At 42.4% G+C, this 14919-nt stretch overlaps 4 protein-coding genes across 4 annotated transcripts; 2 read left to right on the forward strand and 2 right to left on the reverse strand.

Annotated features, from left to right (window-relative positions):
• Positions 1–6996: 6996 nt before the first annotated feature.
• LOC108107526 (serine protease 1-like) lies at positions 6997–7870 on the reverse strand. The gene is made up of 2 exons (XM_017215066.1): positions 7611–7870; positions 6997–7555 (listed from the first exon to the last, which is right to left on the reverse strand). The coding sequence occupies exons 1-2, from the start codon at positions 7868–7870 to the stop codon at positions 6997–6999; spliced, it is 819 nt and encodes a 272-aa protein (XP_017070555.1).
• Positions 7871–8492: 622 nt separating this feature from the next.
• On the forward strand, positions 8493–11582 carry LOC108107882 (transmembrane protease serine 9-like). The gene is made up of 4 exons (XM_017215668.2): positions 8493–8752; positions 8812–9356; positions 10617–10908; positions 10967–11582. The coding sequence occupies exons 1-4, from the start codon at positions 8493–8495 to the stop codon at positions 11523–11525; spliced, it is 1656 nt and encodes a 551-aa protein (XP_017071157.2). The 3' UTR covers positions 11526–11582.
• Positions 11583–11629: 47 nt separating this feature from the next.
• On the reverse strand, positions 11630–12804 carry LOC108107883 (serine protease 3-like). Its single transcript, XM_017215669.2, has 2 exons — positions 12247–12804; positions 11630–12188 (listed from the first exon to the last, which is right to left on the reverse strand). Exons 1-2 carry the CDS (start codon positions 12507–12509, stop codon positions 11630–11632), a joined length of 822 nt encoding a protein of 273 aa, XP_017071158.1. The 5' UTR covers positions 12510–12804.
• A 262-nt stretch (positions 12805–13066) lies between these two features.
• LOC108107527 (serine protease 1-like) lies at positions 13067–13937 on the forward strand. Its single transcript, XM_017215067.2, has 2 exons — positions 13067–13320; positions 13379–13937. Exons 1-2 carry the CDS (start codon positions 13067–13069, stop codon positions 13935–13937), a joined length of 813 nt encoding a protein of 270 aa, XP_017070556.2.
• Positions 13938–14919: the final 982 nt, after the last annotated feature.

The following is a 14919-nucleotide window of genomic DNA, read 5'->3' on the forward strand; positions in this document are numbered from 1 at the left end:
TGGCCAGGATCGTAATCCCTTTTTTAATTGCAGCTATCCCGAACACATTCTTTTTTCCTTCTTGCCTCAGTTGTGGCAAATCTTTTCAATGGAAAACTTTCTGGCCAACGGCGATTTCCCCAACCCAATTTTCTCGTGTTCGTTGTCAAAGTGTTGTCTACTTTTCTAGTGGAAACTTTTCCTTTGTTGCAATTATCAGCATCGCTACACACGAAGGCGTGCGCAAATGAAATAAAAGTAAAGGCCAAATATATATAAAAAAAATGGAGAATGGCTGTCATTTAAAAAATTCGAAAATTGCCAAAGAAGTTATCACCATGCCTCCCTCTCCACCCCCCCCCAAAAAATACGACCTAAAGTATTCATGAGGCAAAGACTTGGGGAAGTTTTGCCTGCTTTTTCACTTTATTTGTCAATTATTGTGGGACAAGCAAACTGGCAGGAGAATCGAGAAAAGAAATCTGCGGGGATGGCCTGTCATTCAGTTGGATGTTTTTGACAATTTGCCTCTTAAATATTTAATAAGCCAAAGTGGTCGAGTGGAACAACAAACAGAAGACGTCCAAAATCAATTATATATACATATATATAACTTTGAAGGGAAGCTTATAATTTGTAAGTGGCTTAAGCATTCGCCTGTCGCCTTTGCATGTAAAAAGTTTTTTAATTGAACATTCTCAATGGCAAATAAGGCGGGCGGGCAGGGCCCAGGAAAAAGTCCTTTCAGGACACAATTGCAGCACAGAGACGTTTCTATATTTACCCTGGATTTTTGCTCTCTTCGTTTTATTTTTTTACAACGCTTTTCATTAGTCGCATTTCTTTGTTCTACAGCTGTGGGGAAACCGCCTTTTCCCTTTGCAACTTCGCAGCTGCACAATGGCAAAAATTATTGCTTTGCTTATTTGAGCTGCGTTTTCTTCATTTGTCAGCGGGTTGTCTTTTGTTAGGGAACCACCGAACCCACAGCAAGATATATAATAATAAAAATATAAGTATAAAAGGGGATTTTCTTTTCGTCTGAACTTTTTCATTAGGCTAATTAAAAATGTTTGTGACACCGCCGAGAGTGAGAGTGTTTGGCAAATGTCGTGAAAGTTATACTTCTTTTCTTATTCGCTGAAAAGCGTAACACATGGCGTATGAGCTATAAGTGCTTTATGACTCCGAGGTAAAGGAACTTTTTGGGGGATTACCACTGAAATGGATTTCAGTGCCTGCAGCAGGCAAGGAAATAAAAACCATTCTCCCAATCCTGTCCAAAAACTTGTTAGGCTTGCATTTTAAGTAACTTTGGCCGTCGGACCCAAAGAGATGCGCATGAAAATGTAAACTTAAAAAAAAAAAAGAAATGTCGTGGATAAAGAGGGCTAAGAGTTTTGTACATCCTGTGTCGACGTTGTCGCCTTGGCTGACATTAAGGCGACAATTGCCAGTCCTGCTCGTCATTAAAACTCCAACAATGCCAGCCAACGAAAAATTACAGAAAACAATAAAAAGAAGTAGCAGCGACAGAAAAGTTTTCCCCCCTCTTTTCCTTTCTTTTTTTTTTTTGGCAAGAATATGTTTAAGTGTCAGTAACAGTTTTCATGCAAATATTGTCTGGGGACTGTCGGGAATGAAAAAGGACTACAAGAGTGCTAAACATAATGGGAAGTCGGGATTAAAGTGCCTGCCTGCAGTTTTATGCTAAGTTTATTTTCCGTAGCCTCTCAAAACAGAGCCAAAGATTTAAGAAATAATTTAATAGTACTTACTCCTACTAAAGTAAACATTAAGCAAATTAGCTAAGGCCATAAGCTTTAATTAAAGCAAACTAACTAAAGTAGTTGTATATTTTAAAGCTTTGCCTAATTAAAGTTGGTGAGCTATATGAGGAAATAGCAGCGCCTGGGGAAAATCCGTACACTCCCACACAGGACTGACAGGCTCAATTACAAAACTGCAGCCGAGAGTCCTAGTTCGATTATGCATGGAGTTGATGGCCGAACAGGACACCTCATTAATTTGCCGGGCTGCGGCAATAACAATAACAGCCATTTCGGCTATTTGGCTCATTGACTGCCTGATTTTATGGCCCAAGCTCTGGTGGCTACTCCCACTGCTGCCACTGCTGCTGCTGCAGCTGGGTCTCCATGTCCAAAATCAACATCAACATTGACCCAGGAGCAGTTTGTCCTGCTGGCGACGTTGCTGCTGCGTTTGCCAAATATGTTTTTGTGGCATTTTTGGCCAATTGGCAGACAGAGTTCGTCCAGTGCCGTTGGCCAATTGAATGCAGCAGACGCGAACGTGGCCATCGTAGTAATGCTGCCTGTGGATGAGTTCCCTGCTGATTATGCCATAATGTTTGGCCACACCCGAACCCATTCCCCTCATGTTTGCCTGTTTGCCTAACCCAAATTGCATGCTATTGACCAGGATTCAACGTATATATATATTTCAAGTGGTGCAGTTGCCAGAGCTGTGACGGCTGCCTTGCCACTTGAAACTTTTCCAAATCACACACTTTGCCGGCACAGTTCGATCAACTATAAGTGCTGCTGAGGAAAAGGCACGAAAAAGTGCAAAATGCGAGAAATAAAACAAAGGACATCAAGTGGATGCCATGGAAATAATAATAGAAACGAGCGCTACCCTGTTTCAAAATGGTTCTAGCCCTTTCAAGTCTTAAAGAACTTGATATCCTCAGTTAACCTTTCGTTCTTAACCCTTTATAGATAAAGGTCTATATCTAGGCATAATTTTAAGTTATGAAATAACTCCAAAGCTCCAAAGATTGCCAATGATTCCCCATTTGGCTCATATTTATGCACATCAGATATCGAAGTCCGATCAATTCCTGTTTAGCATGCCCGGCATTTATTTGCAAGTTGAAAGCCAAGCAAAGCCAACCCATCTAGAGTCATATACACATGCTCAGTATGCAGCATTAGTGCACTATGGTTGCTAATGCAGCAGCAACAAAGGAGAGGGGGTGCCAAAGGGGGGGTGGAAAGAAAATGGAGGCTTGGCAGGTCGGAGGTGGCGGGCCAAACAAAAGCCAGTAAAAGCAACAGTAGAAGGCTTTGGTGTGTGCCTGGCAAGCTTTCTCTTGGATTCGCACTCGCATTCATTTTTGCTGTTCGCCATTGTTGCAGCTGCTGCCTTTATGCTTATTGTTGTAGCACACACACATACATTCACAAACGGTGTGGTGCACTGGGAAAAAGTTTAGCTTTAAATATGTTACCATTTCTTAAAAAGAATTAAACGGAATTTTAGGGAATTTATTTTAATATTTTTCGTTATAGGAATCAGCAATCTATCAGCTGAAAGTTAAAATATAAACTCTTTATTATTAAAATTTTTTAATCATTAATATAATAATCAGCTTATTTACTAATATTTTCATATTCCCAATAAATTTCTTTAAGTGCCCAAAGAAACATCTACTTATGTGAATTCTGCCGCTGGCCTGGCTTTTTTGTTTAATTCGTTTTTCTATTGTTCACAGCCAAGAACTTTAGTCCGACGGGCTTTGGCAACATTGTAAAATGCATGAATGTGTTTAGCCAACTTACTATCTGTGCCCCCTTTGAGCCCCCCTTTGCCATTCCCCTGACTGCAGATTTTTGCATTTTGCAAGCATAAAAGTTGAAAGCGACATTATTGAATATGCGTTGTCGTTGTCGCTTTCCCATTGTTTGGCTCACACAGGCACAGCCAAGCACACACACACACACACATATGATACGCCCAGTGCCAAGAGTGGGCGTGTCAGATGGCTGCAAAGCCAAAAGCTTAGCAGATTCTTACGCCCCATTGAAATTTATATGCCACTTTCACACACATTAAAGTCGAAATGGCCAAAAGCGAATCGAATGTTTAAGGTCAGACGGATGGTAACTACAGACTACAGATATTTCAACCCCCAACCCCATGCTTATTTATGCTTTGTTTGTCGCTTTGGCTAATAAATTAGCAGCTTTACCTTTTGGCCCAACTGCAAACCAATAGCAATTTATCGCAGCCACAAAGAAAGGCACGTAGCTAAAAGCGGGATATTCCCGGATCGAAGGGGTTCGTTTGTCCTTCCAAATGTGCTCGCCTTATCGCCGGCTTAGGCGACACGCACAGGTGGGCTAACTCAGGTGAAAATTCAACGGCAGAATGGGCGGGCACCTACCAACCAGACAGAGACAGGCAATAGTTGTTACCGACTTTAGCCTTTGACTAACGATGGGCGACAATAAAAATGGCCCTGGCAATTGGCACATTGCGGTTGCAAGTTAAAAGGATTTTCGATTCGGAAATGATGGCCGGAAAATGGGATGAGATTGGTGGGTTACAAAGGTCGGAATGGGAGAGAGAGACCGGAGAAAGTTGCAAGCTAAGACATGAAAGTCAAAGTAAATTCATGAGGAAATTTAAAGTTTAATAACTTTCAACAGGCTCAATATTGATTGAAAATGTGGAATTCCCAAACTTAAAGACCACAAATTTAATAGAAAGCTTCTTGGCAAGTGCAACAAGCAGGCCAGGAAGGAAAAATCCAAAAAATATATATATTTCGATTGCGTGCCGCGTAAGGAAAAGTCCTGGAGATTCGGAAACGCTTGCCAGGATTTATCGTGCGTCCATTACAAGCGGAAATTAAGCGCGGCAGGTCGCCAGCTGGACAAGAGGGGCGTGGCAGTAACAGCGGCAGGGTCGGGCGTGCGTGAAAGCGTTTTGCCGGGCTGGCCATAAAGTAACCAAAAGGGCCAAAACATTCCGTCGGACCAAAGCAGAGCTATTGTTTTCGGGTCCTCCCAGAGTCCTTTTGGCCGCTTTGTATGCCAGTCACGTGGCACGCAACGACAACTTGGGATTTGTTAAGTGGCGCGTCGTTTTTGATGTGCGGAATGTTTAGCACAAGTCCCCAACTCACCAGGAATTCCCTACTTCCCTTCCCTAGTTTTTGCTTCCTTTTTTTCTTTTGGTATGAAAAGTCCATCACGTGTCCCGGACATTTTGCACATAACTTGTTTCAGCGTTTTTATTGCCAACTTCCGCTTCCGCTTTTGAATGCACTGCGAATGTCTTTTGTTTTTGCCCACCTTGCGGTTAATGGTCCTTCGACTGGCAAGACAAGAAACCAAAAAAAGGCAGCGAGTAACCAGTGCGGTAACCACTCCAGAAACTCCATCAGCCATGGCTGATTCGATTTTCCGATGTGTACCTTTGCTTTTAGTGATTGAAATCGCACATTTTAAGTGAAAAAGCGCACACAGAAGTGCACTCAATCATTCGTCACGTGATTCAGTCGGCGTGGAGTGAAGACCTCCTTCCCTTTCCGTCTGAGTTTTCCGGGCTTTATGCCCGCTCCTCGCCGTGGTGTTCCCTGTCCTCCTTGTGCAAATGTTTTTCTTAGTTGGACATCGAGTGGAAAGTGTTGGAGCGCCGCGGCTCTGTTTATATAAAAGATTACGCCACCAGATGAGAAATGGAGACACAATTGTTCATGTTGTTTATTGTTGGGGAGGGGGGGTAGCGGGGAAAATGAAAAGCCCTGCGATAATGCCACGTAAATGTTTTGAATGCGAAATCAATAGGGGACAAGCATAGCTTTAAGACGACTGGAAATTCAATGGGAGAAATTCTCTGGGCCAACTTCAAGCGAAAAACTTTTCTAATTTGCGCATTATGAAAATTGGGTTGCTGCATAAAAATTCAGCAATCCCCTTTCCGCCCGAAGGCGAATTAAGTGAAAAGCAATTTTTGAGCCTAGTCAAGAGGGAGAAAATGAATGAAAGAAACTGAGAAAAACTTTTCCATTAAGAAAATTAACTGAGATTAAGTGGGGCCCTATGCTTTTGGCCCCATCGAAAACTTTACCCAATTGGGATGAATCAAAATTGCAACAATTTCAAGGCATTTAAACTGTTGTCACATACACACACCCACACACAATCCACCCACATCCAGCCACCGGAAGTGAGCCTGAAAACGGAAGCAGGCCACAACACATGAAATTGGCTTAGGAACGGAAGCGGAGGCAAGAGGATGGGACTTTATTTGTTGCCTGCCACACTTCGGTTGCTTGTTTGTCGTTGTCGTCGTTCTCATCGTCCTCGTCGATACTAATCTAATTTTATTGATATTGACACAATTTCTGCAGATTTCCGCATAAACATAAAAACAGAGCTCGAACCTCGAAGGTTCGGCTCGAGTAGCAAAACAGCCATGGCACGCAAACAAATGGTATCTAATAAAAATTGAACAAAAAGCAAACAAAAGTTCGATGGTGCGGCCGCCATTTGGAATCCAACTCAAACAATACTAAAGTACTTGGCTGGCATTTCCTGCAGCAAATCGAGAAGCCAACAAAAATATCAGTTCAGGCTAACTGCTTCAGCAGTTAGAAGTTTGTAAAACAATTTAAAACAAAAGTGTTACCTACATAATAAATTTCTATAGCTTTATCAATCATAAATGGATTCAAACGGAGGAGGAGGTTTATCATTTGACATTAAATTACTTATAGCTCAAGGTGTATAATTGCACTTAACGCGTTATAATTATTACATAAAATCATAAATCCAAATCCAAAAGGAAATTCCCAAAAGAAATCGTTTTGTATTTAAGAATGATAAGATTGCAGTAAGTTCGGGTTTTACCCTCTTAATAAAATTTTCGTGTTAACTCAAATTTTGATAACAAAACCAGATTTTTATAGATACTGACTGGTAGGTTTCTACAATACAAGTCAACAAGTTCCGGATTCCTAATCTAAAACTATTTCAGGAAAATAACCGAAGTAAATTTAGGATTTTTATGACCGATAAACAATTGATAGAAATGTCTTTATATGTATACATATAAGTAACAGCGTTCTTTAACTTTTTGTAGGTTAGTCACTTGATTAGAAAAAACATTTGGCTAAAAACTTTAATCTAACAACAGTTAAAGCACCAAATCATTTTAAGTATGCAGTTTATTTTTCAAGGACAAGAACATTTTGTAAGACCCTTCCTAAGCAGAGATGCCAGAGTTAGTCTTGATCCAGTCCAAGTAGCTGGTCACCCTAGTGAAGGCAGCGGGCGCGCCAACCTCACAGCCATCGGGCGATCCAAAGGAGGTGATACCAATGAGGGTACTGTCCAGAGCAAGTGGGCCACCAGAATCACCCTGGCAGGTTGATGTTCCCTTGGGAGTGGCAACACAAATCACCCTGCTGGTGACCACCAAGCTTCCAAAGGTCTTTTGGCACACAGAGTTCTCAATAACAGTCAGATCAGTGTACTGCAGATCCTTGGCTACAGCGGAGGCGGTGTCAGAGGTGAGGCCCCATCCGGAGGCAACGGCGGTCTGTCCAACATAGGTGGAGTATCTGCTGGCTATGGCGGGCAGGGCGATCTTGTTAACGGAAGCCGAGAAGGTTACGGAAGGGGTCTTAATCAGGGAGATGTCGTTGCGAACAGTCAGTGACACGTAGTTCTCATGCTGGATCCAGTTGGAGCTGGACACGGTTTGGGTGTATTGGGGGCTAGTACGGACAGTCGCTCCGTAGTAGATGGTTACATAGGAAGCCCTGAAAACAGAAAATTCTAAATCGAATAGTTTAAATTATAAGAAGTAAAACTTACCCGCTGGTGCAGTGGGCAGCCGTTAGCACCCAGGAGTTGTCGATGATGGAGCCACCACACCACCAGCTGCCCTTCAAACCCAGAAAGCTAAGTCCCACCTGGTAGGGGAACTGATCAGCCACCGCATTCTTTCCATTGGTAATACGACCATTGATGGATGGCTTTGCGGTCGAGTCTCGAGGGTGCACTGGCACAGCCTGGGGTAGGAGACCAGCTGAGGCGGATGCAATGGCCAGAACCAAAACTACGAAGACCTTCATGTTGATCGTTGTACGTTTAATGAATGCCTTAGCTTCGTTAATTCAGCTTTTTATATAAAACCCTTATCATCATCAAGACAAAGGCGAATCCCAAAACGATTGCTACCATTTTAAATTGTGGTCATAATCCATTCGGGTTCTGCAAAGTTCCTTCCATTAACTTGGTATAAATATGATTTGGTAAATATTTTAGTGCACTTCCAGCAAGTATTTTCATCATTTATATAACATATTATTGAAAAATAAGACTTATCAAATTTATTATACATAAGACTAAATCTCGTCATGGTTTAATTTTTTAGCATTCGTGACCCATTTACAATTGCAAATTTTTTATAGAAATTAATTTAATTTTATAGGGAAATGGAATTATAAAATTTATATGAACTTGTAATATATCTATTCATGTTCTCAAAGACAAAGTTTAACTGGTATTTGATCAACGGAGCGATTTGGCTGATAGGGATTTTCCCTTACCTCAATATTTGGTCTATGACAAAATTTACAATTTCACTAATCTGTTAAAGGCTTTTCCCAACTAATGAAGATAAGACCCTTAAGACGGGTATAAAATACCCCGATTTCATGGAGAAAAGTATTCAGTGAAAGCTTATTGATCAGCATGAAGGTTCTCGTAGTCTTGGCTCTGGCTTTTGCCTCCGTGTCCGCTGGACTCGTGCCTCAAGTTGTGCCTGTGCCTCCCCGTAACAGGATCTCGACCCCTTCTATTACTGGTCGTATTACCAATGGCAAGAACGCGGTGGAGGATCAGTTCCCCTACCAGGTGGGACTCAGCTTCAGAGGATCGGGAGGCAGCTGGTGGTGCGGTGGTTCCATCATCGATAATTCCTGGGTGCTGACTGCGGCCCACTGCACCAGCGGGTAAGATGCCTTAACTTTTCTCAAAAGATCTTGGGTTAATGGAAATATATCCTATTTAGGGCCTCCTCCGTGACGATCTACTATGGAGCTACTGTCCGTACAAGCCCGAAGCTAACCCAAACCGTGTCCAGCTCCAACTGGATCCAGCATGCCAGCTATGTGTCGGCTACTCTTCGCAACGACATATCCCTGATCAAGACCCCATCCGTGACCTTTACTTCATCCATCAACAAGATTGCAATTCCGGCTATCGCCAGCAGCTACTCCACTTATGCCGGACAAGTCGCGGTCGCCTCCGGATGGGGCCTTACCTCTGATACCTCTTCTTCTGTTGCAAAGGATCTGCAGTACGCTGATCTTACTGTTATCACCAATTCCGTGTGCCAGGCCGCTTACGGCAGCGCGGTGGTCACTAGCCGAGTCATTTGCGTGGACGGTGTCAACCGCACCTCTATCTGCAGTGGTGATTCCGGCGGTCCATTGGCTTTGAACAATGTTCTGATCGGTGTTACCTCTTTCGGATCCATCGATGGTTGCGAGGTCGGAGCTCCGGCTGGATTCACTCGTGTCACCAGCTACTTGGACTGGATCAAGACCAACTCCGGTGTTTCCTTCTAAAAAAAGTTGATTGAAAAAATGTATAATTCTGTTTATTAAATAAAGAGCATTTCAAAAATAATACAATTTCTTCATTTCCTTATTTACAGTAAGTTTACTTATTTGACCAATATATATTTTACTAGCCAACTGCCATTGCAAACTTTGGAACATAATAAAAATATAATTCCTTTGAAATCGATATTCATTTTGTTTAAATATTGTGTGATTGGTTTTACTAGTTTAATAAGTCACTCTTTTGTTATTTTATTACAATAACCTATTATATATTTTATATTTATTGATTCGCGCGGTGCTTTGTTTGCAATTCCTTCGACTAAAACTACTCATTTCCCCGCGCTGGTATTATTTTTGACCACGCATCTGGGCACACCCATGTTTCTAAACATTACTTTAAATACAGATGCCACCCTATTCCTTAAAAATTTGTCAAACAGATGAAACTAGCTGGATCCTTTTGTAAAAGTTCCTGAAGAAATCACTTTACTTTACAAACCTAAGGACGAACAGAATGCTGGTAGATATAAAATTAACTTGGGAAATGCAGACTGCTGCAAACTGAATGGCAATACCTTGAAAGTTCTTGGTTGCAGAAGTGTTATTATCCAAGGGTTTTTTCTTATTGGCGAAAGTTGCAACTGCTACTAGCAATGGCTGGCCAATTAACCCTATTAATGAAAGCCTGAAACAGGATATATCGTTGTCCAAGGCAGTCGAGCTGTTATGGTGCTAAAATTGGATATGGATACGTACTAATTCAATTTTCGACTGTTGCAAACGGTCATATGTACTGCAACAACGTCAAGGAGATGCAACGTAGCTCAAGCTGCAACGTAGACAATGTCTATTAGACAAAACTAAAAAGTCATTGAGTGATACTTATCACTTGACCAGAGATAAATATTCGTTCTTATCAATATTAGCTGATGGGTGTGGAAAGTCCCACTCTTATATTTTGTAAGTTGTGAAATTAATTTAACAAAACTTTAGTAAGAGAATAATCAAACAAAATAAATTAAATGTAAGAGAATATGGAATAATTTGTAAAATAATAAATTGATTATCCTAATGTAATGTTTTAAATTTAACATACACGCCTATTGTTTATGGACTATCTAGTCACAGTAAGGTGATGTGGATTTTCCCGTACAAGAATCGGGGAATTTTTTAGAAATACTGGGATTTGCCCTACAATCTTGTTGATAAGACCCTTTAGAACAGGTATATAACAGCCTTGGTTGGTAAGGAAAATCATTCATTGTACGATCAACCATCAATATGAAGGTCTTTGTAGTCTTGGTTCTGGCCATTGCCTCCGCTTCCGCTGGGCTCCTGCCCCAGATACCTCCAGTGCATCCTCGTGATAGGATCACTACTCCTTCGATTAATGGTCGCATTACCAATGGAAAGAATGCGGTGGCTGATCAGTTCCCCTACCAGGTGGGACTTAGCTTCATCGGATCGCAAGGCAGCTGGTGGTGCGGTGGTTCTATCATCGACAACTCCTGGGTGCTAACCGCTGCCCACTGCACCAGCGGGTAAGTTAACTTGACCATCTCCTGCAAAGTCCTGGATAATAACATCTTCATTTTTCAGTGCCTCCTCCGTAACCATCTACTACGGAGCGACTGTCCGTACTAGCCCCCAGTTCACCCATACTGTGTCCAGCTCCAACTGGATCCAGCATGCCAACTATTTGTCCCTGACTGTGCGCAACGATATCTCTCTGATCAAGACCCCCTCCGTGGCCTTCTCGGCTTCTGTTAACAAGATCGCCCTGCCCGCCATAGCCAGCAGATACTCCACCTATGTTGGACAGACCGCCGTTGCCTCCGGATGGGGCCTCACCTCTGACACCGCCTCCGCTGTAGCCAAGGATCTACAGTACACTGATCTGACTGTTATTGAGAACTCTGTGTGCCAAAAGGCCTTCAGTAGCCTGATTGTCACCAGCAGGGTCATTTGTGTTGCCACTCCCAAGGGAACATCAACCTGCCAGGGTGATTCTGGTGGCCCACTTGCTCTGGACGGTACCCTCATTGGTATCACCTCCTTTGGATCGCCCGATGGCTGTGAGGTTGGCGAGCCAGCTGCCTTTACCCGCGTGACCAGCTACTTGGACTGGATCAAGGACAACTCTGGAGTTTCTGCTTAGAGAACCAGTTGACCTGTTCTGAAACCTTTTCAAAAATAAAACAAGCACATTCCAAAATGGTTTTGGTTTTCTGGTATTAATTTACTTTAAACGATCCATATCGTCTAATAGAAAACTCCGGACTTGGTCTTAATCCAATCCAGGTAACTGGTGACGCGAGTGAAGCCAGCTGGAGAGTTTCTTTCACATCCATATGCGGACACAAAGGATGTTACACCAATTAGCTTTCCATTCAGAGCTAAGGGACCTCCAGAATCGCCTTGGCAGGTCGATTTCTTGTTGGTAGAAGCCACGCAGATCACTCCACTTGTGACCACCGAGGAACCAAACGTCTGCTGGCACACAGCATTGGTGATGACATTGAGCTCTGCATATTGCAGATTGGAGGTAACGGAACTGGCTGTATCTGAAGTTTTTCCCCATCCGGATACAATGGCAGTCTGCCCCGCATAAGAGGAGTAACTGCTGGCAATGGCGGGCAAAGCGATCTTATTTATGGAAGAGGAAAATGTTACGGATTTGGTCTGGATCAGGGAGATGTCGTTGCTCAAAGTGGCGGCACTGTAGCTGGCATGCTGCACAAACTTAGAGCTGGATACTTTCTGTTTGAGTTTGGCACTGGTACGAACGGTGGAGCCATAGTAAATGGTCACCTTAGAAGCACTATTAACATAAAATATTTAGTTCATATAAAAAGAGTATTTCTGAAATATTAACTTACCCTCTGGTACAATGAGCAGCAGTTAGAATCCATGTATTAGAAATGATTGAACCTCCGCACCACCAACTGGCACCAGAGCCCTTAAAACTGAGTCCCACCTGGTAGGGAAACTGGTTGGCAGTTGCCATATTTCCATTGGTGATGCGACCCTCTATGGACGAGGATGTACCATTGCTGTCACGAGGATGTACTGCAGTCTCCTGAGACAGGATCTCAGCGGAAACTGAGGCTATTACCAAGACCAAGACTACAAAGACCTTCATCCTGATCGATTGCACTTTAATGAGTAAACATTACCTTGTAATAATGGTCATTATATACCCTCTTCTTATTAACAAAGAGACACAAGAATTGTAAATCTTAGAAAAAACCAAGGAGCTTAGTAAGGATTAGAGGAAAATGATGTGTCTAAAATATGTAATAGAAGCAACCAAGTTCTCATTTTACCAATAATAATATAATAAATTAGCCTTACCAATAGTTTGCTTTTAGATTAGGCGTTAGTATAAAGATAAGGATGTAAAAAGTAGGCAAAGATAAAGAAATAGTGGCACGCACTTCCATTCTGTGTATTTTAGCAAGTTTAAGCTAAAAGCATTTCATTCATATAAAATATAATTATATTAATTTTTGATAAACACATAAGTAACATAAGTATCTTATCAGTCTAGAAATATATTAGAGAAAACTGATTTGCAAAATATAATCAGAAAGTTTAAGTAGACTAGCCGCCATCTATGTAGATAAGACTCCATAGGTTGGGTATAAAAGAGGCACCATTCGAAGAGGAAAATCACTCATTGCTTGAGCACCTATCAGCATGAAAGTTTTCGTAGTTTTGGTTCTGGCCCTCGCCTCGGCCTCCGCTGGGCTCCTGCCCAAGAGCGCTCCTGTCCATCCCCGTGACAGAACCCCATCGATTAGTGGTCGTATCACCAACGGCAAGGACGCCGTGGCTGAACAGTTCCCCTATCAGGTTGGACTCAGTTTCTCTAGCTCTGCTGGCAGCTGGTGGTGCGGTGGCTCGGTCATCGGCAACACCTGGGTGGTGACTGCTGCTCACTGTACCGATGGGTAAGTGGCCCTTAAATCCTCAATAGGATCCTGGCTAATGTATATATTTCCAATGCAGTGCCTCCGCCGTGACCATCTACTTTGGAGCTACCATCCGTACCAGCCCTAAGTTCACCGAAACCGTCAGCAGCAAGGACTTTATCCAGCACGAAAGCTACTCATCTACGCTTATTCGCAACGATATCTCCCTGATCAAGACTCCATCTGTAACCTTCTCGTCTGCCGTTAACAAGATTGCCCTGCCCGCCGTCGCCAGCAGCTACTCTACCTATGCTGGAGAGACCGCCGTTGCTTCCGGATGGGGTCTGACCTCCGATACCGCTACCGCAGTCGCTAGTCACCTCCAGTACACCGACCTGACTGTTATCACCAACGCAGTGTGCCAACAGACTTTCGGAAGTCTACTTGTTACAGGCAGGAATATTTGCGTTGCCACTCCCCAGGGAACCTCCACCTGCCAGGGTGATTCTGGTGGCCCACTTGCTCTGAATGAAAAACTCATTGGTATCACCTCCTTTGGATCCGCCAGTGGTTGCCAGGCTGGCTACCCAGCTGCCTTCACCAGGGTAACTTACTACTTGGACTGGATCAAGATCAACTCTGGAATTTCGTACTAGAGAAATTTTCCATTTAAAAAAATAAAAAAAGCACATTTAAAGAACAACAATATTTATGATTATTACTTTTTTTATAAATAATTAACCAATCAAAAACTGCTTCCCACACCAAAAGATAACAAACTAAATTGTTATTCATATTTTCCATTAGGCTATAAAAAATCGATGACGCTTTCTTTAAGTACTAGTTTCGCAAATATTTGACTTCTTATATATTAAACAAATACCTTTATTACTTATCTCACCTAAATACGTAATTTACGATCATTATTAAACTAAATGACGGATATTGGGCCTTGGTTTGTAATACCTTAAAGCTATTAAACTAGCGGAACATTATCAATGGCCTTTTCATATGTCGAAATGCAAGTGAAGCCGTGCAGTAAATTAAACAAATAATAAACTAGGCGCTGATAAAACGGTAGTCAATAAATTCAGAGACCCCGACCCAGACATTATGGCCAGTGTTGAGGGCTAAGGTGGGCTATCATGCAATTGAAAGGCCGGGAAAATGAATGGCTGGAAAGCAATTAAGGGAACTGCAGTATGCCAAAGGGGAGTCGAAGGCCTAGCCTAAGCAACATAATCGCCAAAACGTGCGGCAATTACACGGGAGCTTGAGGAATTGAATGCCAAACATCTGCTGCTCTTCTCGTCCCTCTCAAGGCATCATTGCCATTGGCCCAAGCAAATTCAATTAACAGACGAAGCGGCCACGTGCCGAAACCAAGACGTTGACGCAAATGTTGGCTATAAAAACATCAGCTAAAACAACAACAAGCCCAGTACTTCACATGAAGAGTCCACTCAGACCTGAAAATTAAACTTACTCATTACAAGCAACGTCAGATATCTGATTATATATCGCTGGTAAACTGAACAACACGATTTCATTCATAGATTTCATTCAACATAATAAACTTTTGATAATGAAAAGTGTACCCCCTCATAGGTCATGTTTATAAATATATATAATAGAGTT

This window comes from Drosophila eugracilis, unplaced genomic scaffold (genome assembly GCF_018153835.1).
Source record: "Drosophila eugracilis isolate 14026-0451.02 unplaced genomic scaffold, ASM1815383v1 contig_2088, whole genome shotgun sequence".
NCBI classification, from domain to species: domain Eukaryota; kingdom Metazoa; phylum Arthropoda; class Insecta; order Diptera; family Drosophilidae; genus Drosophila; species Drosophila eugracilis.

Excerpts from the sequence above, each read along its gene's own strand:
- LOC108107526 (XM_017215066.1), bottom strand. The coding sequence starts at position 7,870 with ATGAAGGTCTTCGTAGTTTTGGTTCTGGCCATTGCATCCGCCTCAGCT. Across the intron at positions 7,556-7,610 it reads GCTGCCCACTGCACCAGCGG|GGCTTCCTATGTAACCATCT; the intron begins GTAAGTTTTACT and ends TTCTGTTTTCAG.
- LOC108107882 (XM_017215668.2), top strand. The coding sequence starts at position 8,493 with ATGAAGGTTCTCGTAGTCTTGGCTCTGGCTTTTGCCTCCGTGTCCGCT. Across the intron at positions 8,753-8,811 it reads GCGGCCCACTGCACCAGCGG|GGCCTCCTCCGTGACGATCT; the intron begins GTAAGATGCCTT and ends TATCCTATTTAG. Across the intron at positions 10,909-10,966 it reads GCTGCCCACTGCACCAGCGG|TGCCTCCTCCGTAACCATCT; the intron begins GTAAGTTAACTT and ends TTCATTTTTCAG.
- LOC108107883 (XM_017215669.2), bottom strand. The coding sequence starts at position 12,509 with ATGAAGGTCTTTGTAGTCTTGGTCTTGGTAATAGCCTCAGTTTCCGCT. Across the intron at positions 12,189-12,246 it reads GCTGCTCATTGTACCAGAGG|TGCTTCTAAGGTGACCATTT; the intron begins GTAAGTTAATAT and ends TTATGTTAATAG.
- LOC108107527 (XM_017215067.2), top strand. The coding sequence starts at position 13,067 with ATGAAAGTTTTCGTAGTTTTGGTTCTGGCCCTCGCCTCGGCCTCCGCT. Across the intron at positions 13,321-13,378 it reads GCTGCTCACTGTACCGATGG|TGCCTCCGCCGTGACCATCT; the intron begins GTAAGTGGCCCT and ends TTTCCAATGCAG.